Here is a 25,863-nt window from a genome sequence, read left to right as displayed (position 1 = left end):
ATAGAAGTTTCTTTAAAACCTTGGTTGGCTATGTGAATGAGAACCAATTCTAACTGTGAGGCATACTACCAAGAGCAGTTACATCCACAGCACCACACCAGACAGTACCCGTCCATGCAGCGTGCTGATCCGTTTCCCCTAGCACCCCTGAAGGGAGCACCAGGGTAGGGTGCAGCATGCACCTGAAACACAGCAACACCCAAACAAGGAAACAATGAATCCAACACCACCGAAGCAGCACAAGGCACTACCTTATCAAAACATGGTGGCACTTCCTGGTCAGACATACCAATCACTACATTGCACGGTCTAAGATACCTGGTGAGATGATGCCCGAATAACCTGCCGCCAGTAACCAATCCCCTAAATGTTCAAATTCCTCATTTCTGTTGGAATTAGTATCACATTCTTCTGAAATGAAATTATTAAATTTAGTAATTCCATGTATTGGCCATTAAGAAAAGGTAGTCTAATTGGTGTTAGGGCTGGCTCCACAGGAGTTTTCTGCTCTTGCTAATCCTTGACCACTGTGTCTACTGCCCACTCCTTCCAGAGCAGAGCCAAAATGGTTCATGGCCCATTGATGGTAGCTGTGATGAGAACACCTGGGGGTTTTACCCATCAGAAAAAATAGCAAGCAACCTGCACTCATTTTGACATTCCACATCAATCTACTGGTGCGCAGCTGATAAAGAATACCCTAGCCATGAGCCGACAGATATTGTTTATTAAACTGCAGACTTGATTTCAAGTTAAATCTGGATTACAGTTTCCCACATATCCTTGTGAGTGCCCTTCAGTCATGCAAACAATAAGCAAAGTAAAAAGACATTTCAGCTCTATTTGTTCTACCTCTACCAGCACTCGATATATAGCTTTCTTTTAAAAATAAATACATTCATGTGCTGTATCATTAGAAGAAATAATCTATCCTCCCTTGGTTCTTTTAAAAAGTCTGGAAGGTAAGATACTCAAGTTTTATTCATTAATTCTCATAGTCTTCACATTGAACATGGAAAGCTGGTTTTCTTTTCCTTGTCAAGATGCAGCACAGGCATCTTTCCATGTAGTAGGAGGGAAATATACTCACCTGCTATTTTGGCACCATTATTTTCAGGTTCTGTTTTGAGAACAGTAATGTAGATGTTTTTAAGATGCCATAAATCAACCTCAGATTATTATACAGTCACAGAACAAACTAAATTACTAAAGTCAAGGTACAACTTTAAATTTTGATACTAAAAATTGTTGATATGACTTTATAACCAAAATTTAAACGAAGCAAAGGAACAGTGGGAGAATTAAGGCAACCTGCACAACAGGGAGTTGCCCCATTAGCTTGTCAAACCTGATCCTTTTACGTTACAGTATGATCCCCTCAGACTGCAAGTGGCTGTACCTCAGCTTTGCCAAGTGTTGTAAGACAGGGCTTTTCTGCATTTGAGATCTGACCATACAGCAGAAGTACAGTACTGCTCTTTTCCCAGAACTATCATTAGAGGTGCTGTCTGGACCAGTGGATACCTGCTCATTGTGAATTCAGACCTGCCCAAGTGAGACAGCTTATTGAGGTTGATGCCTACCAAGCACAGGTCTAGTAATGAGGATCACAGTCTTCCACCAAGCTGTCCGTGATGTAGCTGGATACGAGGACGCTTTCGTAGTAGCTTTTTTCTGCAAATGTGTTCACTGTCCAGGCAACCACCTGAATTCCTTTTGAAGACCACTGCCTCACGTACTCTCTGTGGGGAACAAAGACACCATTAGAGGAAGGCTGACAGTACCATATTTAAGGCAGATAGTGCTGAGGTTTTAGTCTTACATCAGTAAGTGGTTTTAGTCTTACATCAGTATCACATTAAGAACAATAGTGCATCATCTTTTGCACTGTCATCCTTTTGTGTTTTATTACTGTGAACAGGCAAAAGCAAGTTTTCTTCCCCTTTGAGATTAAATTAAGGATCTAACATAAGATAAAAATACAGATTGAAAAGAGAGGCTTAAAATAGGAAACTAAACAACCTTAAACAACGTTAAATGGAACAAATTAACATACACTATTGTTAACTCCACCCTTACATACTAATAGAATGATACTGCCTCCTGATATATTAACAAGCTTTAACACTTACTGAGAAACAAAATTTTTCTGTATGAGGAATGCTGAAACCCCACACAATCGCCACAAGAAACTGTGTAGGCTCCAATCTAGAATGATATCCATCATCATATACAAATAATGTTTCCAGGAGGAATTGAAACGGGGTGTCCCATCTCCAAAATGGCTCAGATGCCAAGGCCTGTGTGTTAGTGCTGTTACCACATTTCTGTCAGCTTGTCTCATCTGGAAGATCAAGGAGAAAAGACTGCAATTCATACAAAAGCCAAGCTGAGTTAAATATAAATCAGGAGAGGTTAGATACGAAGTGCTAGATTGCATTTGCAGCTCTACCAGATTCCTCCTCCCCCTCCCCCCCTAGATCCTTTTGTAACTCTTTTAGAAGTGGTTTATGATATTTTGCTGATTTTTCTTTAAAATATGCTGCATAAGCAACTGCTCTTAAGTTAAAAAAGTTGCATAACAGGCAATAGAACAAAATACATAGTAAATGGACTTGGCAAAGAGAATTAGGAAACAGTTTTAATATTAGCCCACATTTACATTAAAATATGGGATTTAAAAGGTACCTTGCACACAGATACCTGGCCATATGCCAGCTGTAAGAGCAATGCACTGTTTTCCACATAGCTTTCAGAATGAAGGGAACTGTTGTAGATTCAAGTGTGCATCTAATGAGCACAGAGTGATCTAATACAATTATGCAGGAGACTTACGATTTATGCTTTTTTTTTTTTTAGTTTAGCAATATTAACAGCCCAAAAGTAATCTGGAACTGGAAGTTGTATATCTTATTGAAATTCCTAGGCGGAAATAGAAAAAAAACAACAAAGCAAGCTTTTAGGAAACGTCACCTTATAAACAACATCTGGCATGAAAGAACAGACAACGCTGTTGTTATACAAACGTGGAAATTCCAGGTAGAGCTGTTTTAGGGCGTCAACTGCCTGCCAATTAGAGATACACAAACGTTATCTTTGTACATACGCTCATATTGACTTTACACTACAAAGTCATTTTAAAATAATCCGCTCTAAAAATACTTTCCTGTTTTGTGTAACAAGACTGAGATGGAAAGGGGGAAGAAGGAAACCAGCATCTTGTGTATACCATTAACACAGAAATGACATTTTGTTTTTTTACAACAAGTCCTTTTCGTGATTCTGTTTACAGCAATGAGTAGCATTCTCAGTGTTTTGAAATACCCTTAAATATACAGTGGATAAAATTCTGAAGTACTGTCTAGGGTTTAGTTCAAGGGGGAGAATGAATGTATTTCCACATTTTGCTATGCTAAATAAAAAATATTTTAATTTGGATGAAATGTTAATGATTGATCACTTGCATCTCCCTTCAGTAATGCAAATTATAAACAAGCAGGATCCTTAGTTGGAGGCTGAAGATGAGATGCTATCTCCCCTCTGCAACAGGCAGGGAATTCACTTTGCTTTGTTTCATGATTGTGAGTGTGTGATGTGTTGTGAACTAGACTCAACACTCACACAAGTCTCACATTAATTTTAAGTTGCAGCTTTCCAGGACAGTGGAATGGGACAAGGGAGCAGGTTGTCTTTGCTTTGACAGCCCAACTTTGGATGACACAAATAGCAGACCCAGTCTCGCCCATATTAGAGAAGGGACTATACCACACATATCTGTTTGAGACCAACACGAAAGCAGGTTAGAAACCCAAAGGGTGAAGCAATGTGTCTTAGTACAGTAAGTGGTACCTGATTTGCATGGCCTTTGACATCAAAGTAGATGATAAGATTGTGATGCATAGACTCCACAACAGCTTCTCTCAGAGTTGGTACCTTTTCACCCTGGAATTTGTTCCTGCAGAAACAGATAACTCCTCACTGGAATGCAGTCAAGACACACATGTGCACACACACATCCCCCACTACACAGAGCTGTTTCCTAGGAATTCTTGAACATAGTTTGCTGGTACACTAGTATTAGAGGTGGGATCAAGCACCACTAGCAATGGCAGCAGGGACTCTCTCCCCCAGCGAACAGCTGCACATGTCAAGGATGTGCATAGGGATATGTGTGTCTCTATTGCCCCCAAGATCCCACTAGACAATTATTAAACATCCTTCCAAATTCAAGGTCTAATCTGATGTTCACTGACCCTACATCCACACCAAAACACTAACCTCAGTTCCTCACCTCCTTCGCAACTACCACAAATAAGCATTCAGTCCCAGCTGCTGAGTACCCATCCACCCACTCCTGAGCCAGAAATGCAGATCCTGGCAGAATAAGAAAAGGATGTAGGAGAAGCAGCTTCACACATCAATAAATTATTCTGAACAACAGCTGCTCAGCAGTAACTGCCTATGTGGAATTTCTCTCTGAGTGGCTCAGGTGATCACCTTTCCTGTAGCAACCAGGGAAGATGTTACTTGTACCACAGACTTACAGGTGGTACATTTACAGGAGTCTGGAATTCTCTAATGCAGTGTCTCAGAAATACAAGGAACGCACACTAAAAGTTCTTCTCCTAAAATGGATTCACCTACGATACTCTAGAAGTTGCAGTGTCATCAGCATTTCAGTAATGTATAAACATACGTTCCCCTGCATGCCACTGGAAAGGACCTAATCAGCTACTGGGGTCACAGCTCCTACCTGAGACTACCCAGGAAATCTGTGTAGTCCCTTTTCAACAGTATAATCCTGATGTTTAGAATCCCCAAGAGACAATCAGTCAAGAAATATATGTGAACAAAATTAATTTTAGAAGTAATTATTCAAGTCAGTTTTGATATACTGTGAAACTCCCAGTATCTTTGGGGTCCTGCAGTCAATTTAGGGGAAACTTATGTAGAGATTAACCTGTTTCACATTAGATGCCTGTGGATTTTGTCCTTGAAAGCCATTATCTTGACTCTGCTTCACTGTTCCTATTGCAAGGATGGGTAGGGAGATACAATCTCATATGCTTCTAAAATCAAATGAGAAGTAACATGTGGAATTAGGTTTTAAATTTACATAAGTTTTCATCAGTGATAGATCAATTTTTTTTATCAAGAATGTTTTTTTCACTGTTGAAACAGTGGTTTCAGAACAGCAATAGTTGATTTACCATAGCCTATGTTTTGCTGATGGGTTAAGCCTCCTAACTTCATCAAAAGTCAAGTCACACAATCTTCCAGACCCATCAGTTGTCCTTTCTACTGTTTCATCATGCATTAGAATGGGAACACCATCTGCAGTAAATTCAAGATCCAACTCAACACCTGTTGCTCCATTCTCAGCTGCCTTAAAAAGAAAAAAAAAAAAAAAAGTCACACAATGGAAGAGACAGATTTATAGATTTGATATAGATACAGCTATAATTAGCTTGTATTCTGGTAAAAAATAATAAACTATTAATGTTCTTTTCTGTAAGATTGATCTGCAGAACAAAGCAGGTTTTATCCAAGGTATTATGAAAAGCATTTGTAAATCAACTGAAAGCATATAGTCTATTTTACAGATGAAACCATAGTGATAATGTCTTGGGATTGGGGCTGTTTCAGGATAAAAATGCAGAAAAGAATCCTGCTCTCTCCTTCTGGTCTAATAACTCCTCAGTCCTTAAATTATATTCCTTTCTAAAAGAGGGGTGAAACAAATGACTACAGCCTAGATAATTTATAGATTAGCACTTAGAAGCCAGAATCAGAGCAGGCCATCAGAGCACAAAGTCTTTACTTGCACAAGGAAAAGCTATATCATCCCTTTTTTTATGGCACACAGGTGCAATATTTCCTTTAAGAGTCAGATTTGCGATTCATGTGCAGTACGGTTGATCCACCATACACAGTAAATACAAAACTTCTCAGAAGAACCACTCACCATGCTTGAACTAAGTAGTAGATGTATGTAGGCAAATCCCTACTCCTATCTGAGGAATCCCCACATCAGAGAGCAATAAGCAGCTCCCTGATACGGGCTGCCTTGGAACATTTCATAAATCCTGCTCCTTTCCCTTGAACTCCTCAGAAAAGCACCCAAGTGAACTGAAAACAAGACAAATTGTTCTGAAGGACAAATGCCCTCCTGGGAAAAGGGCCAATGCACCAGAAAGACAAATTCCAGGTATGCACTAGAGGTTGCTCGAGAGGTAAGGATGTTGACTGTGCAGCTTCAGAATTTATCAGAACAAAGAGCCCTGCCTTGCTCAAAAGTAAGAAACCATCAGAGCAGCAACATCTCATCATCACAGATACACGACATTTGAGGGCCTGCTCATCACAAGTTCAAATGATTCTTAGAAACATATTTTGAACCCTGGCTGCACCACGGTGCTTTGCAGATGAGGCAGCAGTAAGTTTCACAGCGGGGCTGTACACAGTGAAGTTCTCACAATAGCAGATTCTCCCATAACTGGATTCTCACTACCGATCTTCAAGGCTTAAAAAGCAAACGACCTGTTACTACGTTGCTGTCTACTCTCTATATTTTGTTGCAACATCAGCAAAACACAGTATTTCATTATTGCTACAATGCTAAAATATCCCTCAACACCAGGGATATAACACTTTCCGCCAGACTCAGGCCCGATCAAACTGTTCTGAATCCGCATGAGGACGCGGGACTGAGAAGCCACACAGCTTTGTGCGGCAAGTCGGAAGAAGCTGGAGTTAGGGAGGCGGCGAGGGCTTGGTGCCTGCCGAAAGGCAGATGATCAAACATAACCCACAGGCTCGTATTACTGCCCACCGATTTCAGGCTCTCACGCACCAGACCTATGGGGAGACAGGCTCCCGAGGCTCGCTCGCTCGCTCGCTCTCTGCGGAGCATGTGGCAGCTCGGCCTCACACTTCCGACCTCGTCCCAGGCGCGGCACGTCCCGTACCGGCCGGGCACGTTAAACTCGCTCCCAGCGCCCCCCGGGGCACGGCGACTCTCCGAGACGAGCCGGGGAAGGAGGGGCGGCGGGCACGGCCACGGCTTGGCCCCGCCGTGCTGACCTGTCGGATGGCCGCCAGCGTGTTCTCGGGCGCGTCGTGCGCGCCGCCGCGGTGGGCGATGCGGGCGGCGGCGCCGCGGGGCCGCAGGACGCGCTGGGCGCTCTGAGGCGCGGCGGGCTCCAGGCTGAAGAGGTGCAGCGCCAGGTAGAGACCGGCCGTCACCAGGCAGGCCAGCGCCGGGCTGCGGCTCAGCGCCAGCACCGCCCCCAGCAGCGCCGTGAGGGAGCTCAGCAGGCCCTCCCCGTGGCACAACATGGCGGCGGCGGCAGCAGCGCCCGCCGGGCCGGAACCGGACCCGCTGCGTCGTCTCAGGGCAAGGGCAACGCCGCCGCGCCGGGCGGCAGCCAACCAGCACTCGGCCCCCAGACGCCACCAACCAATCGGCGCCCGCCGCTCACCCGCCTTCCGCTAACCGGCGCGTGACGGCTGTCACCGCCAGCCAATCGCCGCCCGGCACCGGCGGGCGCCGCGGGGCGGGAGGAGGCGGCGCCGCGGGGACGGGCAGGACGAGGCCGGCGGGGCCCGGGGCCGAGGAACGCCTCAGGGCAAGGTCGGAGGGGCGCGGCGAGAAACTGGGGGTTATTCCAGATTAAAAATACCGCAGATAAAAATAAATGGTGTTAACTGAAGGAAGGCACCGCTGCCCGGAGAGTCGCGGATGACGTGTACGTCTGGAGGGTTTTTTCCACCTATACCAGCCAACTAATTAGAGATACGATATTAATATCAGCCATTTTCCAACTAGTTATTGTATTTCTCTATACAATGTTCTAGGTGGTCTATATGATATCACTAACTATATTACGTAGTTAACTATCCGTTGATGCCTGCTCGCGAACTGAACCCGGGGCTGCAACCGCGGTGCTGTGAGGAGGCCGGAGCCGCCCCAGGACCAGCGGTTCCCCCCCGAGGAGCGGTGCTGCTGCCCGGGCTCTCGCTGCTCGCACTCTGCATCACCCGAGCGTGAGCCGCTGGGAAGTGTCCCCGGGAAAGGGCAGCAAGACGGCGGAGTCGGGGAAGGCTGAAGAAGCTGGCCTGGTTTAGTCTGGAAGTAGAATAGCAAAGCAGAGGAAATAGCAATTTGTATCAACGTAAATCAAGATTTTGGCTTTTTGTATTAACGTAAATTAAGATTTTTACTTTTTTGGATTAACATAAATTAAAATTTTGACCCTTTTTTTTTTTCCCCTGTGTTCTCTGTGGGAAGGATAGGAAGGAACTGACCTTGTAGTGAGGAACTCTTGCCAACCAGAGGTGGCATAGACATCAGGCAATCTTCTAAACAGGATTTAAATTATTTTATTAATAACTGAGATAATTATTTGTCACCTATAGTCCTAGCTGGTTCTGAGCGTCTCAGATATTATTTTCTGCTTATGGTTTTGTGCTTCTGCCAGGTGTATCTGAAGAAAAACCAAACATATATGCAGACACATAACAAATAATGGAATGTCTAATTAGATGTCTTACATATTTAAAAATCTTTGGATAAACAACAGCATTTGTTAAGATTAAAGGTGAAGATTTAAAAAAACCCTCAATAATAGTTAACATGTTGAAAAGGTACCAGATGAAGGAGTTGTTTTTTGAAACAAGAACGACAGCTTTTAACATCTCTGAATGCTCACTGGGAACTAGGTGTTTCCATACATTTAAATTCATTTCCCCTGGACTGGTGCTGGCAGACAAGTGTGTTTTCTGCCTGACCTGCCTCATGGGTCAGCGTTACCCTCCCTCCGGCTGCTGGCGCAGCAGCTGGCTGCCCCGGGCGGGAGGGACAGGATGTCCGCGGTGAGGCCGTGATGCTGTCCCCAGAGAGCCGGTTAACAAGGTCTCGTGTTTATCTTTCCCATCGCAGCGTGTTGAATGAAACGGATACCTGCTGGCGGCACATTCGTGGTCCTGGCGGTACAAGGGCGGTGCAGCCCCGCGCTGTTCAACGTGCGAAGGCCGAGCAGACTTCACCCGCGCTCCCAGGGGAACCGTGAGGAGACCCGCGGGCGGGCGTCCCCGGGAGGCGGTGACCGACGGCGCCCGCTCCCAGCTCGCCGCCCGGGAGCTCGCCCGGGAATGACAGATTTGTCCCGCGCGGCTCACATACGTGAAGGGGTTCGCGCACCGAGCTCACGTCCTTTCCTAGGCCAAATCAAGAGGGTTTCTTCCCAAGTCTTTGGCCGAGGAGACAGCGCCCCGCCCCGAGGCGGGGGAGCGGCCGCAGGGCGCGCCGGGCCTTGTAGTGCTGCGGGGCGGCGGGGCGGGGCGGTTGCCGGGGCAGCGCTGCGCGGGGCGCCCGGGCTACGGGGAGCGGGCCGGCGGCTCCGAGGGCTCCGAGCCCCGCGCAGGTACCGAGCGTTGGCCGGCGGCGCCAGGGCCCGGGAGGGGCTGTGCGCCGGGCTGAGCCCTGCGGGGCGATGGCGCTGTGGTGGGCTCGCTGCTGCCGGGCGGGGAGGGCCGCGGGGCCAGGCCCGGCGCCGCCGCCGGTTTCCCGGAGACGGGTGTGAGGTTGGTGCGGGGCAGGCGGCCGAGGGGAGAGAGAGGAGAGGAGAGGCGGCGCGGCCGCCCGGGCCCGGGAGCAGGGGTCCTGCCCAGCGGCCGGGGGGGTTCGGCGCGTCCGGAGCGGGCGGGAGGAAGGCAGGAACCAGCCGAAGGGGCGTGCGAGGGGAACAAAAGCCGTGGCAGGCCTTGGCAGGTGGTGCTTGGCTCTGAATTTTGACTCCGGTAGGATGGGCAGGGTGGGATATGTAGGCTCTTTTACGGAAACTGGGCTCTAAGGTGGGTTTTCTTTTGGTGGAAGTATTGGCGTCTGTTCATAGAGGGATGTGTCGAGGAGGAGGCTCATGGGAGTGGGACACAAATTCCTCTCAGCCCCTTGAATATAAAGTCTGGTCTAGCTTTAATGTCAGCTTATTATTTTTTTTTTAATTTGGCTGCTTTTTTTTTTTTTTTTTTCCGTCAATAGGATCTATATGATAATCACGGGAGACCTTAAAGGTTAAGTCTTTGACGGAAATTGTTAAGATTATCTGTAGCATGTGTAGTTTTGTAAATCTTATCTCAGTGCTTGCTTTCTTCTCAGTGCACCTGTGATCATGTTTTTTTGACTCATATGTAGATTTTATTTTTATATGGGAAATGAAGCCAGCTTTGCAGCTTTTGTTAATGATAGAAAAAAGAGAAACTTAGCTCAGTTTTCTAATGTATAATTTGTTTCCTGGAATACAGTGATATAGAATTAGTTATGGTGGTGTTTTCCCTTCATGGTCTTGGAAATACGTGGGAGAGTAACGTTATTATTCTTTGCAGCTCTGTTAACATGAAGATGGAGGACTATGAAATATTCTGTAAGAAACATCTTTCCAGAATCCAAGAAGAGGCAATAAAAAGAGAAACCTCTTTCACTGTTCAGCACAAAACTATCTCCCTCATTCAATTCCATGGAGTTCCTGTGCTTTCCCCTCTGGTAAGACTTTTTTTTCTTTCTTTCCTTTTCTTTCCTGGTGTGCTAACTGTGCTATTGGCACTAGCTTTGATGTCCACATGTGATGATTCTACTGAAGGTACAGCTTTGTGTGAAGCATCATCTGGCCTGCTGCTTAGTGTATTCTAAGCATTCCTAGCCTTAATTTTACAGAGTAAAGGGGTAAAATGTGCTTTTTTCCACATAGACTACATTAGATTTAATTTCCTGAAATGTTACCTTCACAAGGGGAGTAAAATTATTTGTGGTATTAAATAGGTTAACGTTATTGCTGGGCTTAACCATGTAAAATCATATTGACATTCCCAATATTCAACATGCAAGTTTAAGTGTCAGAAAAGAAGTCCAAGCAGGCAATACAGAGATCATTAAAAAGCTTTTAAGTGAATTTTGCATGCATTTGCAGCTTCCTCTAATGTATTTCACAGGCTCATCAGTTATGTTAAGTCACTCTGTATTTAATGCAAACAGAGCCAAGCAGAAGACTGTTGGTAGTTTATGCAATAATGCAGCTGACTTCCTTATTTCAGTGATGGGAATTATGAATGGAGACACTCTCTAACAACAATGTCCAAGAATCATGATACAGATATACATTGGAGACTAAATTGTATATTCTAATATTTTTCATTTACAAATGGGTGGATATTTTAAGGTTTCGTGGAAGAAATGCATAATTTGACTTGAGACTAATTTTGTAGAACTCTGTGAAACTCATTTTTGTAGATGTGGGTTTGTAGATCTAGTTTTCACTTTTATCCAAACTGCATATTCTTAAGTAGTAACTTGGAAGGTTTTCAGGTTCTGATTGCTGAAAGGATCCAGAAGACTGCTTGCATACATTTCTGTCTTGTTGTGAAATCCATCTCTGGTTCAAGAGGGCAAGTGCAAGCTAGTCCTTCATAGAGCTTAATAGTTTGAGTATGGGTAGGAAGATGGGTCACGGAGGGCTGCCCAGGATGCCCAAACCTCCCATCTCCGTAGAGGACTTGGAAAGACCTGTCTTGTGGTCTGAGTCCTGTGTCATTTGAAGTCCGTACTGTAACATGTAATGTTCATGCAAATTTTTTATAAATGATCTTTTAAATTCATGTTCATTTGCATGTGTGCCAAGAAGGCATTTTGTGCAAGATCTTCCATTAAAAAAGTATAACTGGTTAAAAAGAAGCTGGTGTTTAAAGTGTGCACAAAGTCTCAACTTAGGTGATTGTTATTCTTCTGTTGTTTTGTTCCTTTGTTTTTCTTTCTAATTTATTTCTGTAATTCTGTATTGAAATGTGCATTTAGAGATATAAACCATGTTTCTTACCCTCTGTTTTGCAGCTTAGCCTTGAAAAGAAAAAGGAAATACAGCAATATAAACAGAAAGCACTGGACCTAGAGACCTGGAAACAGAACTCCCGGAAAAGAGCCTTGTTGAATTGTGTACAGGAGATTCTAGAAAATGTTCAGGTAGTGTTAGTCCAAAGCCTTCTTACAGCATTACAGAAAACTTCTGCTTATAGACATTTTAAGAAAGTGCTGAGGTTTAATTGTTCACCAATATAAACATGAAATTAATAGCAGTTAGCTCTCTAGAACCAGTGTTGGCTGGTATTTCATGCTACATGACTTGATAATTGATAATTTAGTGATAATATCTATGTTCATTGTAATGCACAGGACTTGCTTTTCGTGGCTTATTTTGGTATATGCAAAGGACAGACCACACCAGATGACTGACTGTTGCTTTTGTAACTGTGTTTTGAAACAACTAGATTATAAAAACAAAGGAACACGACGCCTAGTTTTAGAGCTTGCTTTATTTGCAAACTTATAGTTTAATCAGAAAATAATCTATATTCGACCTTACAATTACAGAATTAAAATCACCTTCACAGTAACTTGTAATTCTGTTGTGTGCTTTACAATTTTACTGCAATTATTTTGTTTTCTTTGCTGCTTCAATGAGGAATTTAGTAGAGATTTAAATTGAAAAGAGTATTAAATACAATCAAGTGGTATTATTTGTCTTTAAAACAGTTGTAATACAGTGTTTAAATTAACCTGTTGCTTAAACAAGTACAGTTAGTATTGAATTTGTTGAGTTACTAAGGTGGCAGACAAAACCTACTAGTTTGCATTGTTTACTGGAGTGTAGGTGGCAACAGTTGTCTGGCTTGGAATTTGAAGAGTGGACCAGGAACATATATTCAATGCAAAAATGTTAGCTTTTTTTCCCCCCCCCCAAAAGTGTCCCCTTGGTAACTGAGTTGCAACATATAGGATAACCTATAAGATAATTTTACTGTGAAAATCCTTTTAAACAGATGCTGGCTGGAAGAGGCATTTAATTCTCACTTAAATAAAGTTGGTTTTCCAAGTACTGAACAAATGAAAACTTGTATTTAATTGTCTTTGGATTAGTAAAGAAATGAACAAATAATTTTATAGTTCCACTATTTTTATTAAGAGTTTCGTTGATTTGTTCTTAGTTGTCTATAGATCACTATATTTCATGCTGAAATTTTTCAATTAAATTTCTTATTTAATGTAAACATTTTCATATTTTAAGAGGAATCTTGCAGGATAATTTGGAGCCATAAAATTATTTGAATATATCTAGATTACCTTATGAAGAAAAGGCTTCTTTGCATTCGGATAATAGTTATCAGTGAAAATGCTGAGTGGACCATTATTCAAACTTATATTTTAATTTCAATAATCTCTCATTCCAAAGAGCTCTGTATTGTAAGTAATTTGTAGGAAATTGGTAACAGTTGAACTGAAAATTTTTACTGGTTTTAAGGTACTAGCATTCTTTTTAATTCAGGTGAAGCTTAGAGGAATCTGGAAATCTGAGGAGATTTCACTGAAAATACATGACTTTTTATAATTTTTATTTGCAGATCAGGAAAGGAGCTAGTGTGAGTGATGTGAATGCATGGGAGACTGAGAATACTTGTTCTGAATCCGATTCAAAAGCTTCAACTGACTTCACAGCTCTGTCGGATGTCAATTTGGCATGTTCTCCTGAAAGGCATGGTCCCACGGAGCTTGAAAAGACACCAGAAGTTAATCCAGCAGATGCTACTGGGCAGGTGACATCAAATGTGACTGAAGTAGTTAAAGCAGCAGAAGAAAATATTCTTTCAAAGCAAAGTGAGAGTCACTTGTCAAAAGACGTACCTTGTCCAAGGGCTACGTCTCCTGACAACGTGCATCATAGACTTGTGTCACAGGCTTTGCAAAAGCAGGAGGGACTAGGAGGGCCACTGTCAGATGAGGAAGTCCAAGACCCATATGTAATGAGTCTTCAGAACCTGATGAAGAAATCTAGGGAGTATATAGAGAAGGAGCCAACCAAACGTAGCTCAAAAAGTAATTCAAAGAGAAGTATGAGTGAAAGTCATTCAGATAAAGAGAATGATGGCGTTAAAACAACTGACTCTGTGAAAGAAAGAGTAAAGTTTACAGGCAGAAGTTGCACCGCTCTGATGCTTGATAAGCCCAGTCTTAATAAATCAAACACCCTTCTCCAAGGTGCTTCTACTCACACCAATAACACAAGTGTGTCAACTTTATCCAGTTTTTCTAAAGTGGACATACCTATGAGAGTTGGAACACCCCCACTGGTGGATTCGGATTCGGATGAAGAATTTAAAAAGACTTCTATGTTTGATCGTGACAGTAGCATTGTCAGGAGCCTCACAGGCTCTTACGCCAAATTGCCAAGCCCAGAGCCGAGCATGAGCCCTAAAATGCACCGAAGGCGCCCAAGACCTTTATCAATGGGCCACATCGTTATAAATAACCCCGTGAATGCTTACGAGTTAAGTCCTAAAGGCAAGGGTAGAGCGATGGATTTAATCATGCAAGATATTGCTGATAAAAATAACGTTTCTGAATCAGTGCCAAAGTTCATGGTGGACTTCACTATGGTTTGCCCTAGCAGAGTTCCTGGTGTCAACAGGAATTCTTCAGGCCCTTGTGATGGTTTGGGGGTTGGCAAACCGAATCGCCATTCCTTTGGACACTTCGAAAGCAAAGGAACGTTGTCGGCTACAGTGGAAGGACAGGTAGTGATGGACAGCAGAGGGCCGTATAAAGTAGAGACTAGTACTAATATTGTAGCTCCAAAACTGAATGAGCCTTTTGCCATCAGTCAGTCTACAGTATCACAGAAGCTCCTAGCTGTGAATGAAACAAAACCATCAAGTTTGCTAGAAAATACTAAATGTAATTCTCCAGTAGAACTCAATAAGTCTTACGATGTAGAAAATCCATCCCCACTCCTAATGCAGACAAAAAATGTGCGACAGCAGATGGACACTCCAAGTGTTTCCCCAGCAAACGAGCAGCTTCTAGAAAATAGTTTTGAAAAGGTAAAACGTAGACTTGATTTAGACACTGACAACTGCCAAAAAGAAAATGGTCCCTGTGTTCTAACAGTTGGAATGGAAGAACAAGAGAAGCAGTGGTTACAAGAACAGAAATATCCTGTGGGATCCATTTACATTACCAAGAATACAACGCCTGACAGTATGGTAAAAGGTAAAAGATTTCCTGTAGGAGAAAACTTACTTCTCAGTTTATAAATCTTTTAGAAAAAACCCCAATGATCATTAGTCATTGGTGTTTCTAAGTATGTACATATATCAAAAGCCTAAAATTTTATTGAGTGTAAATTATATTTTTTCAGTAACCTCATTCCTCTAATTTTTAATTAATGACAAATTCTAAAATTCAGCTTGCTACTTGAGCTGTTTTTAACTGCTACAGAATGGAGCAATTGTGGTCTTAGGAGTCTCTTGGAGTCAGAAGTCTTAGTTATTTGTAACAAATACTTGATTAAACAGTTTATGTGGAAACATCACCTAAACCATGTATCAGTTTTGTGAATTACGTATTTATCCTCAAAGGTATCATTTGACAGCACAAATATTAATTTCCTGTTTGAATGTAGAAATTGGAACTTAGTTTTACTAAGAAAATTGTGTCTAATTCCATGAGGTCTCAATAAGACTACTAAAAGAAAAGATAGTCTGTAAATTAAAAGAAAATACCTTTTAATGGGTTGCAAATCACTATATAGGTATTTTCTTTGAATTCCAGGCTGTTTTACATCTTTATGTGCCTCTACCAAATCAAGTTGAGGTGGCATAAATAATTTTAATTCACTCAAGCAAGTGTGGATATACTATTCTTAGAGGTAGATTTTTTGTGTCCTTCCGTATTTTAATGTAGGCTCAGTTGGTGTTACTGCTGTTCCATTCACGTGCTTATCCCATAAATATGAACATGCAAATATTTTGAAGGACAGTAGTAACTGATGAGGTTCTTCATGATACATGGTGGAAACCTGATATCAAAGATATGTAGCATCTTTTTGCTGATGATGCAAATTACTCCTGTTAAAAGCATGTATGTTTGTGGCAAAGATCATACAGAATTATTTAATGCTTGATTCTTTGTAATGTATCTTCTCAGAAGATATTTTAAAAACGAAAATGTTGGCCTTTGAAGAAATGAGGAAGAGACTTGAAGAGCAGCATGCACAGCAACTGTCGATTCTGATAGCTGAACAAGAGAGAGAACAGGAGAAATTACAGAAGGTAAGGTAAAAGAGGAAAAATTCTAAGCAAAGGGCATGTGTGTTGTATTGCAGTTTGTCAGGAAGTAGTTGGTTTTAAAATGTATATTCTGTTGCTTTGTAGAATTAGAAAAATAAATCTCAGAGTTGATTCTTTCTTTTGTAGGAACTGGAAGAGCAGGAGAGAAAGTTGAAAGGAAAGAAGGTTGCTACAACGGAAATAGAAATTTCCAAAGTGAATATTAACAGTAGGATGGAGTTGGAGTGGAGGAAAAAAAGTGAGAGTGGCTTGCTGGAAAGTGTGCAGTCTCAGCTGGAGACGGTCCAGAACACAAACTCTACCAGCATCGGTAAAACTGAGAGGGTAGAATATAGATTAAATGATGTGATATATTTTGCTCTCCGGTGTTCGAGCGGACCAGCTGCCCCACTGCATTGATAAATAAAGTGTTCCTGCCCCAAGGCACTTGCTGGTCAGGATATGCAGACAGCTGCTGCCTTCAGCTGTTGACAGCATATGTACAACAAAGCCTGTGTTGCATCTTTGTCTAGATGGCATTCAGCACAGTTTCAGTCACCCTTGTACTGTTCCATGTATTGCATTTGTTATATAATTGTTATAGGGTATATTCGAGGAAAACAAGCTAAAAATAACCTCATCTGATCAAGGATGAGGATGTGGGTTTGCGTCGTGTCACAGAAGGTTCATCCTCATGCCAGGTAGCGGCACAGCAGTGGGCCAGGAGTTCTCCTTTGTGTAGGAGGATTAAAGAGGCTCTGCCAAGGGCTCTTGACTGCAAGGACATACAGCTGTAGCTGATGGAAAACCTCTCACCAGTTCCAGAACGTTATGAAACGTTTTGGTTTGACTTCTGTTTAGCAAATTTTGCTAGGAAATGAATCAGAAATATGCAGATTGCTTCTTGTCTATAAGTGACCTTGTAAACAAAGCTGCTACCTCTGAACTGAGTGTATATGCACACATAGTCATTACTTTAGGGACAAAAGTGTGTGGTGAACTTCACGTTCTGCTTTGCGTGCAGGTTTTGCTCATACTGCAACACCTAATACCTTTGCTTCAACAAGTGAAACTTCATTCTTTCTCTGGGGACCGTCAGGAACTGGAGTTATAAAAACCTCAGTATCTAGGCCAAGTAACAGGATCAAAACTAGGTGGACTCAGGTAAGGAAAAAAAAGATTTATTTGTAGCTTATAAAGCCCTCTGGTTTCTTTAAGACACTGGTAACTTTGTAATAGCTGTGCAGCAATAAATCTCACAGCAAAGTTTAGTATCCCTTCTTATAATGACTTCAATTACATGAGGGAACTATATAGGATATTTTTCTCATTGCACATATGTGCAAAATAATCATATAACAACATATTGCTTCTGCTAAGTTAATATTATGGTGGATACTTCTGGCCTGGACAAAACCTTTAACAACAGCTGTTTCTTACTTGAAAACTTATGTCACATGATTGATGTTATTTGAGAAATAATTCATAATTCTTGCTTTATTTAATCAAATGTTTAGAAAATGCTTCTTTTCTTTTAAGGTTTTCAGTCCAGAGATACAAATGAAGTTTGATAAGATCACTGCGGTGGCAAAGGGGTTTCTCACTCGTAGACTCCTGCAGACAGAAAAACTGAAACATCTTAAGCAAACTGTAAAAGTAAGATCAACATTTTTATATTATGCAGCTTCTCTTCCTATTTGTTTTTGTTCCTACCTTCAATTGACAGATGAAATCGTGCATTTTTTGCTTTCAGAAGAGTTTGGGGATGTCTGTCATGTGAGCATGTTTGTGTGTTGCATTGCTCAGTGTCATAAGGTCCAAGTCAACAAAGAATATATGTCCTATGCGTACAGTTTGTAACGATTGCTTTGTTGTGAAGGATTGTGCTTGGTGCTTAATCTTATTTTCCTGTCTTCCCCAGGATACTATGGAATTCATAAAAAACTTTCAGTCTGAAGCCCCATTAAAAAGAGGAAGTGTTTCAGCACAAGATGCATCTCTTCATGAAAGAGTAATGGCTCAGGTGACACATTTCAAACCTTTTTTTTTTTCTTTCCTAGATATTCTGCTTTTGAAGTATAAATACCTAAAACCTTCACAGTGACTTTGTTTTAAAGTAAAAAATTTAAACTATGGCTGTGAAGAGAAGATTCCATTTTTGTGCTGACACATTAAGAGAGATTTCAAAATTATCTTTTCAAGTGTTTAGTTTAGATTGGAAGTAAGAAGAGCTTGATGATCAAAACCATGGGAATGCTAATTTGACTGAATATTTTATTAAAATTTTATTATTCTTTCCAGCTGCGAGCTGCTCTGTATGACATCCATGACATCTTTTTTGCAATGGAGGCATCAGAAAGAATGAATATTCTGCGTCATGATCGTGAAGTTCGTAAAGAGAAGATGCTCAGGCAAATGGTGTGTTATACTTAAGAGAATGTAAACTGTTTTAAGACTTTAATTACTGAATCATTTTGCTTTTAAGAGATTCCTTCTCACCCAGTAAAAAGTTTTAAAAATCTAAATTGTTTAATTATTCTTCTGTACATAGCTTCAAATTAAAAAAAAAAAAAAAGAGGTCAGTACAGTAGGAGATTATTATGTTGAAACTTTTAATGTGTAGATGCATAAAAATTAGAATGAAAAACACGGTGCAAATAATAAAAAGTCCTTAACAAAAATTTGTTATGGTACACAACCTTTTTAAATCTGGTAGTATAAGGAAGAGCCTTTAATTTTAAAAAATAAAAAAACCTTGAATTTAGTCTCAATGTGAACTTAGTACTGAAAACACTGTTGGTTTTGTTGTTTGGGTTGTATTTAAATTTTATTTCCTTAAGTAGGGGCAGGTCAGACAGGGTTAAGCTCAGTAAGAGCAGTAATTAGTGTTACTCTTGTTTCTTTTGCCTTTTTAGGATAAAGTTAAGAGCCCAAGGGAGAGAGTGACACTTTCAACAGCTACACAGAAGTCTCTGGACAGGAAAAAGTACATGAAGTATGTGCAGTTCTCCCTTTGTGTGGTGATGGTAGGTGGGGTGCAAGAGGATGAGTAGGAGGCATTGAAAATAACGAAAAGAAGTTTTTGGGGTATCAGCTTCTTTGCTGACTAATATCTCTCCTAGGAAAAATGAATAAAAAACTGTCTTCAGGTGTGTGGTGTCTTCCTAATAGTAGCTCACTCTTACTTTTAAGAGATGTCTTGTTTGTATGAGAGAAAAATGTTTGTTCTTAAGTAGTACATTTATGCTGTATTCCAGCAGTGAGCGCTTAGTTTGTGGTTGATTTTGTAAATTGTAAAAAGCGCTCCCAGTTATTTTCTCAGTCTTTCTGAAGTGCCTAGCAATAGAGATACTTGGTAGAGTATCTCTGGAAGTTTTTTGGGAGATGGTAGTGGGCATTATCCTGCAACACAGTGGACTGAACAGTTGTGTTACACTTGCTTATGTCTAAAAAGCGATAATCTGTAATACTGCTCTGGCAGTATTACGTGCAGACTTGTAGATCCTGTTGTAGGTTTTCTCTTACTGTTTCTGTTGAAGACATAGATGATGATTTTATCATTTATATATGTTTCAATACTTTTGTTTCTCTAGGGCTTCAGAAATGGGAATGCCAAGTAAAAAAATAATCATAAAACAGAAAACTCCTGAAAGCCGGTGAGTGAAGATTAATTGTATTAGGATGCTTTTAAGTAACTGTCTTATAATGATAGGTTCTTTTATCTGCATTGGTCATTTGCCCTTAGTCGGCTCAATTCCTGCCAGTTATGACAGACAGGAATGAAATCTGATTTAGCACTCTCTGAGAAAGGGGTTTATTAGCTCATTAGGAGTTAGAAAAGGCTTATTTTTGTCAGAGTCAGTTCTGAAATTTTATCTTCAGAAATTACTTATTTATGGCCTTAAATCTGTATGCTCAGGTTCAAGGTTTTTCTCTGAGATAGACTATTGGTATCTCAGGATTCAGTTTGACATTACTTTTCTTAATAACCCTTTACTTTGCAGTGTAATCATTGATATGCTTATCTTTAGAAACCTGTCAGAAAAGAAGTGGCTTTCTTTTGTGAGAAAAAGTTCTTGCTTCTAGATTTTGTGATTGTTTAGATAACAGAAATTTCAGTGTTCAGTACTTGCTGTTCAGGAAGACAGCAGCCCTACTCATAAGAGGCCTGTCTGCACCATTTTCTAGTATAAAAAGTCAGATACCTGGCATCCCTTATAAAACAGTTTTTATCCCATGCTCACCCAAAAGCTTTGAGGACATGCTGTCTACTAATGTAGTTCAATCTTCAATGGCTACTTTAAGTGATTCAATCCTTTTTTTCCTGTATGTTCTTATCAATGACTAGGAACAGAAGGCTCTATTGAGGGAGTTTTATCTGAGTGCTTTTTTGTTTCTTTGTTTTAAATAGCAGAAGTAGTAGTCCTGTTCCGGAATTTTAATTCCTGCCACTTTTGCCTGTGTGTCATCTGCATTACAGAACCTGTTAGCTTTTCTGAAATTTGTTATGTGAAACGTGATGCATAATTCCATATTCCTTATGAGATTTTTTTTTTTTTTTAAGTGGGAAAAAGCACTTTTTTCACTAGAAGTTTGTGTTTTAACAGCGTACTTCAACCAAATCAAGGACAGAATGCCCCGGTTCATAGACTGCTTTGCAGACAAGGGTAAGGGCACAGCTTGTTTATAGCCTAAGGATGAAAGTAAATGCAAAGTGCAAGAGCACAGTGATTTTTGAATAATACTTACACATAACGGTGCAACTATTGTTCAAAGTAAAAATAATTACATTTCACAGTAATTTGAGTGTAATGAAGCTTTGTTTTACCTTATACTTCAAGAAAATATTTAGTGTTCTCATCCTCTTGTGTATTGTCTCCATTTACACTGTGTTCCAACATTTCTATTTGTAACATTCATTCCATGAAGCTTTGCTTCCACTTAATGAAATATCTATATTTTTATTTGTAGACTGTAATGCCAGTGTCTGAACTGAATCAATTTTTTGAATAGAGTTTTAAAAATCTGTTCATGGGGAGATGTTCTCCTATTTAATGTATCTACGTAAGCCATAATAATGTCAATAGGAATTATACTCAGGAGGAGGCTCTGTGGGAAACTGTAAAAATGTTTTCATGCCAAACAGAGTTTATTAGTGTCTTTATATTTTTGGATACAGCCTTTCAACTTCGTTGCAAGTGACTTATTAACTTTTTTATATTTAATTAGAACCCCTAAGACCTCAATGAAGGGGGTTGAGCAAAATAGAAAGAAGGCCTCAGAGAGCAGAGTGTCTAACAAGGCTGTTTCAGGTGTGTAGAAAATTGGTGCTTGGATCTTATAGCAAATAAGTTACTAGCATCTAGAAAAAGGAAATGGGCGATATATTGTTTTCCTTTTCTTGTGCACCTGCTTTGCTATGTCTTAAATCTAACCTATCTCTTTAAACAAACATGCGCTGGTAACTTAACCATCCACTTTCAAATTCTGTAAACAGAGTATGTAGAATGCACTGCACAGCTCATTTGCTTTCACTCACTGGATGCCCAGTCATAAAAAACCTTGCCAGATATATTCACTGTAACTGTTGAGAAGCTAATAGTAGTCAAAATAGACTTGGGTTAGCATCTTAATGTCATTTGATTCTTAGTTCTGTACACACACGTAACTTGTCTTCAACACAAAGCTTATTGAAAGGACAGGAAGGACAGTGTCAGACTTATCAGTGGGTGTTCAGTCATCATACAGTCCTAAAATTATATATATTACTGTAGCATTTTACAGAAAGTTTGAGTCTTAATAACCCAATATTAAAAGTGGCGTATTCTTGTACTTATATATACAGATTACTGACTGGTTGCATTTTATTAGGTTTGATAGTAATGCCAAATCTCTCAGTTTTCGGCCTGTTCAGGCATGAAGAGAATAAAACACTAAAACATCTTACACAGTTTCTATTTTTTAAATCAGATATTAAATTTAAGTGACAGACCTTAATTTATTTTCTTATATAAGTTTAAATGGTTTATATGTTCTAAAACTGTTTAAGATCTTAATTGCACTTTGTTCTCAAAGAGGAGTTCCACAAGTTAAGTATAAAAATTGGGGAATTTTGGGCTCAATAAAACATATCTGTAATGTAGTAGGATTTCAACTGTTTTCCATAGTGATCTGAATTATCTTTATGTATTAAGTATCAAACCTTTCCTATAAAGAAAACTCTCATTTATTACACCCCTGGAGCAATGCTGGCAGGGAGTATCTGTGAGTTTTAGTGCAGAGTGTGCAATGTTTAAATGTGGTGTTTGGTCTTTTCATAGTACTTTGTGAAGCCAAGAGAAGTGGCCATAGAAGGACATATAGTAAAGTTATTTAATATTTCAGACTGAAGAGGGAAAAAAAAAGGGGAAAATAAAAAAAAGCAAATGATGAGTTTACAACCAAAGTTTGTTCATTTATTGTTCAGTTGCCAATTCTTGTGGCAGTGCTGTCACCACTAAAGTGGAGCAAGGCAGTTGTTCAGTTGCACTCAGTGACACTACAGAAAAAGTAGTAAAAGTAGTAAATAATCTCTCTGAAATATAAAGAAGAAAATAAAGTAATCGTAGCAACCAGAAGTAGCCATTAAGGCAAGTTTTCATCTGCAAGTTTGCAGAAATGTGCCTGGTATTAGTAAATGAGAGTGCTGAAGAACAAGGACAACAAAACAGTCAAGACCTCTGTGAGTTACGGTATTACAGAGGTTATAAGAGAGTAGTGGTGTTTATTACTGATTGGAGATTTGGATGCCATCCCCAGTCTCATATAATTCATGCTCAGCTCATAATGATCCACAGTGTTTGTTACATCTGCGTTTGGCATCAGACATCCAATTAACACATTCTTTCTCGCTCTTCTGTGTTAACAGTGTGTGCGGCTCTGCTAAGTCCCTGAATTTATCTTAGTCATAATTATCGAAGTTGTGGCAGTTAATACTTGGCGATGAAAAGAATCCTTTGGGATACATCTCTAAATTTCTCTTTGCCTTTCGTTTTTGCTATTTGTTGAATATCTGGAAAGCTATTTAATGCCTTCTATAGTGGCCTTCTTGGAATTTAAAGCAGATGTGTCTAACCAATTGTATACTGCCTAGTTTTGGTTGCACGACATAACCTCATTTGGTGTTTGGGCATCACGTCTTTTCCCATGAGGTAATATCAATACTTCCGTATGCTCCTTTATAAATAGGTGAGACTACTTGTACTAAATGAATAGAAATGTGTTCTGAAATTATTAGATGGGGAGCATTTGGCATGAAAGAAATAATCTGCATAATTTTGCGATAATGAAAAAAGCTTAAGATTAATACATTTAAATAAAACATGGTTTGCTTTATATATGGATAAAATGTGAATAGCTTGGTCTAGTCAACAGAGAGAGATGTATTTATAGCTGCAACTGTACCAGTCTGCTGTACTCCTAACCCATAATATTTTTATTTAATGTCTTCATTCTTCCCTGACTCCCAATTAAATTGTGCTTATTAAAGGGCAAAGGGGAAGGAGGAGGAGTAGAACAGAGCTATTATAAATACATTCAAATTAGACATGAGACAAATCCTCAGAAGAAAACAGTAACATACTCATCCAACTTTTTTTTTTTTTCTATTCTTCTGATTGTTGTTTTAAATTGTATCTGCAAAGTGCATTGTAGCTTTAATACCTCTCCAATTGATTGTTGTTTTTTTCTGGCAAGAAGGCATTTTGTTTAGGAATCAACTGGAGATCCTAAATTTAGTTTTTGCTGTTTTGTACTCCTTCAATCAAAACTTCTACACTAAAGAGAAAAGCACAAACTAATAAATGTGTAAGGAGTCTTATTTGTTTGTTTGGGGTTTTAAAAATTATTTTAAATAGGACCAAGATGCTTAGTCAATAGTCTGCAAGCTGTGCCAGGCGGAGCATTCAGTATGGTCTGATTGTGTTTGAAATAAGGTGGTTGAGATCAGGCTGCTGCTACAGCTAAACCTATTCATTTCCTTTGTTTCTGCCCAGTCTGAGTAAGTGTTGTGGAAAAGAAATCTGGGGCATGAGGCATACAGAGTATTTGGGTGGCAGCAGCACTCAGCTAAGTGTGGTCCTTCCCACGTGCCTGTGCAGGCTGAGTAGGGAGCAGGCTGCCCGTGTGAGATGGTGTGTGGAGGGTGCTGCCGTTCAGGCCAGCACTCAACACGTCAGACGTGCTGTAAGTGAACAGCAGGTCAGGTGTATGTCATAGGAGAGAGGCCTCACGTAATTGCTTCCCTTGCCACTGGAAAAGATTGGTTGATGATTGTATTCAGAAGGACTGTAACTGTTTTTAATAAAATCTGGCTTCTTCAGTTCCTTAGTCTAGATTGCTGGGGTTTTTTACACTTCCCTATACTGTCCTATTCTGCGAAAGTTTTATATAACTTGGAATGCACTTGAGGAGAGTTAAGAGGTAGTGTTAAGTCACTAATAAAGCCTCATGCTTGTCAGCCTGGTTGTTTGTCCTACGAGATCACAGGTGAGCTGAAGAGTACAGCACTGGAGTGTTGGGCCAGCGAGAATGCCTTTTTGTGTAGTGGGAAACAGTATTCAGATGTGAGGGATCCTGCTGTGGCAAGGTCTCTGGGCATTCCCAAAGCTGCTTTGCACTGTGCTGAATGTAGCCCTTGGACACCTGTAAGTAACCACTGCAACTCTGACACGGAGTAACTGAAGAGCCTGAAAAGGACTGGCACTTTGTCACATTCATTTAATTGCCTGGTAATTATTTCTCTTCCATGGCTGTCTTCCATTTCCACTGCTCTGCACCATGTGGTAAATGTTTGCTCACATTGCTGGACACTCTTGATAACTGCCTGAACCTAATGAATGCTAAGTTGTGCTACTTTTTAGCAGCCCGCAGTGCTAAAGCCTTATTACTGGAAGATACTTGTGCTACCCTTGGTAGAATATGACTGTCTAAATATATACATAGATGTACTATATTTGTTCTATGTGGAGAGATGTTTTTATTTATTATTATTTTCATAATTGAGCAGCTTTCCTTTTATAAGGGCTCTGCCTGATGATCTTATTCATGCCGCACTTTTAATTGTGTATATGGACATACAGAAACCTACAGCTGTCTCTTAGTTTATTAACGTGGCAGCTAGGGAAAAGGAAAGAGTTATCTTAAATATTTGACTTGTGTCTTTTTGATTGATTGTTTGAAAGCAGTACATGGGGTAGTTAAACTTATCAATCATTTAATCTCTGTCTTGGTGATGTGACAACTTTTAAAAATTTGGAAATTGTAGATGTTTTGAAGTAGCAGAAAAAAACATTAAATAGTTACTGAGGAAGTAAATACTATAAAATATTGTTACTTTCAAACCTATAGGTAGTTTTGTAAGGCATTTTTTGAGTAACGTTATGAAAACTGTAATTTTAAAAGTAGCCAGTGAATATATAATACTGCTTGAAAAAAAAATTGGTCCTAAAATTTTCTGGCTATTTTTTGTTGGATAATCCTGTTATAAAAAACAGTACTGATTGTAAAATGGTAATGTTTTTCCTTCATTTTTAGGAGCATCTGCAGGAAGAACCCAAAGAAAGAAGCCAAATGTTGTGACAATTTAAGACGACAACACTCACTGGGATAAAATGGCTGTTTTCTAATGATGGCATTCTTAGCACTGGTTCAAATATTGCATCTCCTATATCT

The 25,863-nt window shown here is 40.3% G+C and overlaps 2 protein-coding genes across 9 annotated transcripts; one reads left to right on the top strand and one right to left on the bottom strand.

The window, feature by feature from the left end:
* Positions 1 to 707: 707 nt before the first annotated feature.
* On the bottom strand, positions 708 to 9,082 carry GDE1 (glycerophosphodiester phosphodiesterase 1). 3 transcript variants are annotated; one of them, XM_074919589.1, is made up of 6 exons: positions 8,963 to 9,082; positions 5,211 to 5,386; positions 3,850 to 3,955; positions 2,974 to 3,066; positions 2,133 to 2,344; positions 708 to 1,742 (listed from the first exon to the last, which is right to left on the bottom strand). In XM_074919589.1, exons 1-6 carry the CDS (start codon positions 8,975 to 8,977, stop codon positions 1,595 to 1,597), a joined length of 750 nt encoding a protein of 249 aa, XP_074775690.1. In that variant the 5' UTR covers positions 8,978 to 9,082; the 3' UTR covers positions 708 to 1,594. The 3 variants fall into 3 exon arrangements, with proteins under 3 accessions (XP_074775690.1, XP_074775688.1, XP_074775689.1); XM_074919587.1 differs by lacking the exon at positions 8,963 to 9,082 and adding an exon at positions 7,084 to 7,470; XM_074919588.1 differs by lacking the exons at positions 2,974 to 3,066; positions 8,963 to 9,082 and adding an exon at positions 7,084 to 7,470.
* On the top strand, positions 7,556 to 25,857 carry CCP110 (centriolar coiled-coil protein 110). Of its 6 annotated transcripts, XM_074919566.1 has the most exons (16): positions 7,556 to 7,748; positions 8,942 to 9,425; positions 10,387 to 10,543; positions 11,885 to 12,013; positions 13,450 to 15,094; positions 16,031 to 16,155; positions 16,300 to 16,483; positions 17,177 to 17,316; positions 17,692 to 17,808; positions 18,074 to 18,175; positions 18,454 to 18,570; positions 19,068 to 19,147; positions 19,746 to 19,808; positions 20,760 to 20,819; positions 21,382 to 21,464; positions 25,726 to 25,857. In XM_074919566.1, the coding sequence occupies exons 2-16, from the start codon at positions 8,950 to 8,952 to the stop codon at positions 25,776 to 25,778; spliced, it is 3,531 nt and encodes a 1,176-aa protein (XP_074775667.1). In that variant the 5' UTR covers positions 7,556 to 7,748; positions 8,942 to 8,949; the 3' UTR covers positions 25,779 to 25,857. The 6 variants fall into 6 exon arrangements, with proteins under 6 accessions (XP_074775667.1, XP_074775670.1, XP_074775668.1 ...); XM_074919569.1 differs by lacking the exons at positions 7,556 to 7,748; positions 8,942 to 9,425 and adding an exon at positions 8,499 to 8,914; XM_074919567.1 differs by lacking the exon at positions 7,556 to 7,748 and having other exon boundaries at positions 8,499 to 9,425; positions 16,034 to 16,155.
* The last annotated feature ends 6 nt before the right edge of the window (positions 25,858 to 25,863 follow it).

Source organism: Athene noctua, chromosome 15 (assembly GCF_965140245.1).
Source record: "Athene noctua chromosome 15, bAthNoc1.hap1.1, whole genome shotgun sequence".
NCBI lineage: Eukaryota > Metazoa > Chordata > Aves > Strigiformes > Strigidae > Athene > Athene noctua.
Note: the sequence above shows the minus strand (reverse complement) of the source record. Positions and strands in the feature narration are given on the sequence as shown.

Coding starts and splice junctions, on each gene's coding strand:
- GDE1 (XM_074919587.1), bottom strand. CDS start 7,338: ATGTTGTGCCACGGGGAGGGCCTGCTGAGCTCCCTCACGGCGCTGCTG. Junction 3,067..3,849: donor TCAAAGGCCATGCAAATCAG/GTACCACTTACT, acceptor TCTAATTGGCAG/GCAGTTGACGCCCTAAAACA. Junction 1,743..2,132: donor CAGAAAAATTTTGTTTCTCA/GTAAGTGTTAAA, acceptor TGTTCCCCACAG/AGAGTACGTGAGGCAGTGGT.
- CCP110 (XM_074919566.1), top strand. CDS start 8,950: ATGAAACGGATACCTGCTGGCGGCACATTCGTGGTCCTGGCGGTACAA. Junction 12,014..13,449: donor AGATTCTAGAAAATGTTCAG/GTAGTGTTAGTC, acceptor TTTTATTTGCAG/ATCAGGAAAGGAGCTAGTGT. Junction 17,317..17,691: donor TCAAAACTAGGTGGACTCAG/GTAAGGAAAAAA, acceptor TTTTCTTTTAAG/GTTTTCAGTCCAGAGATACA.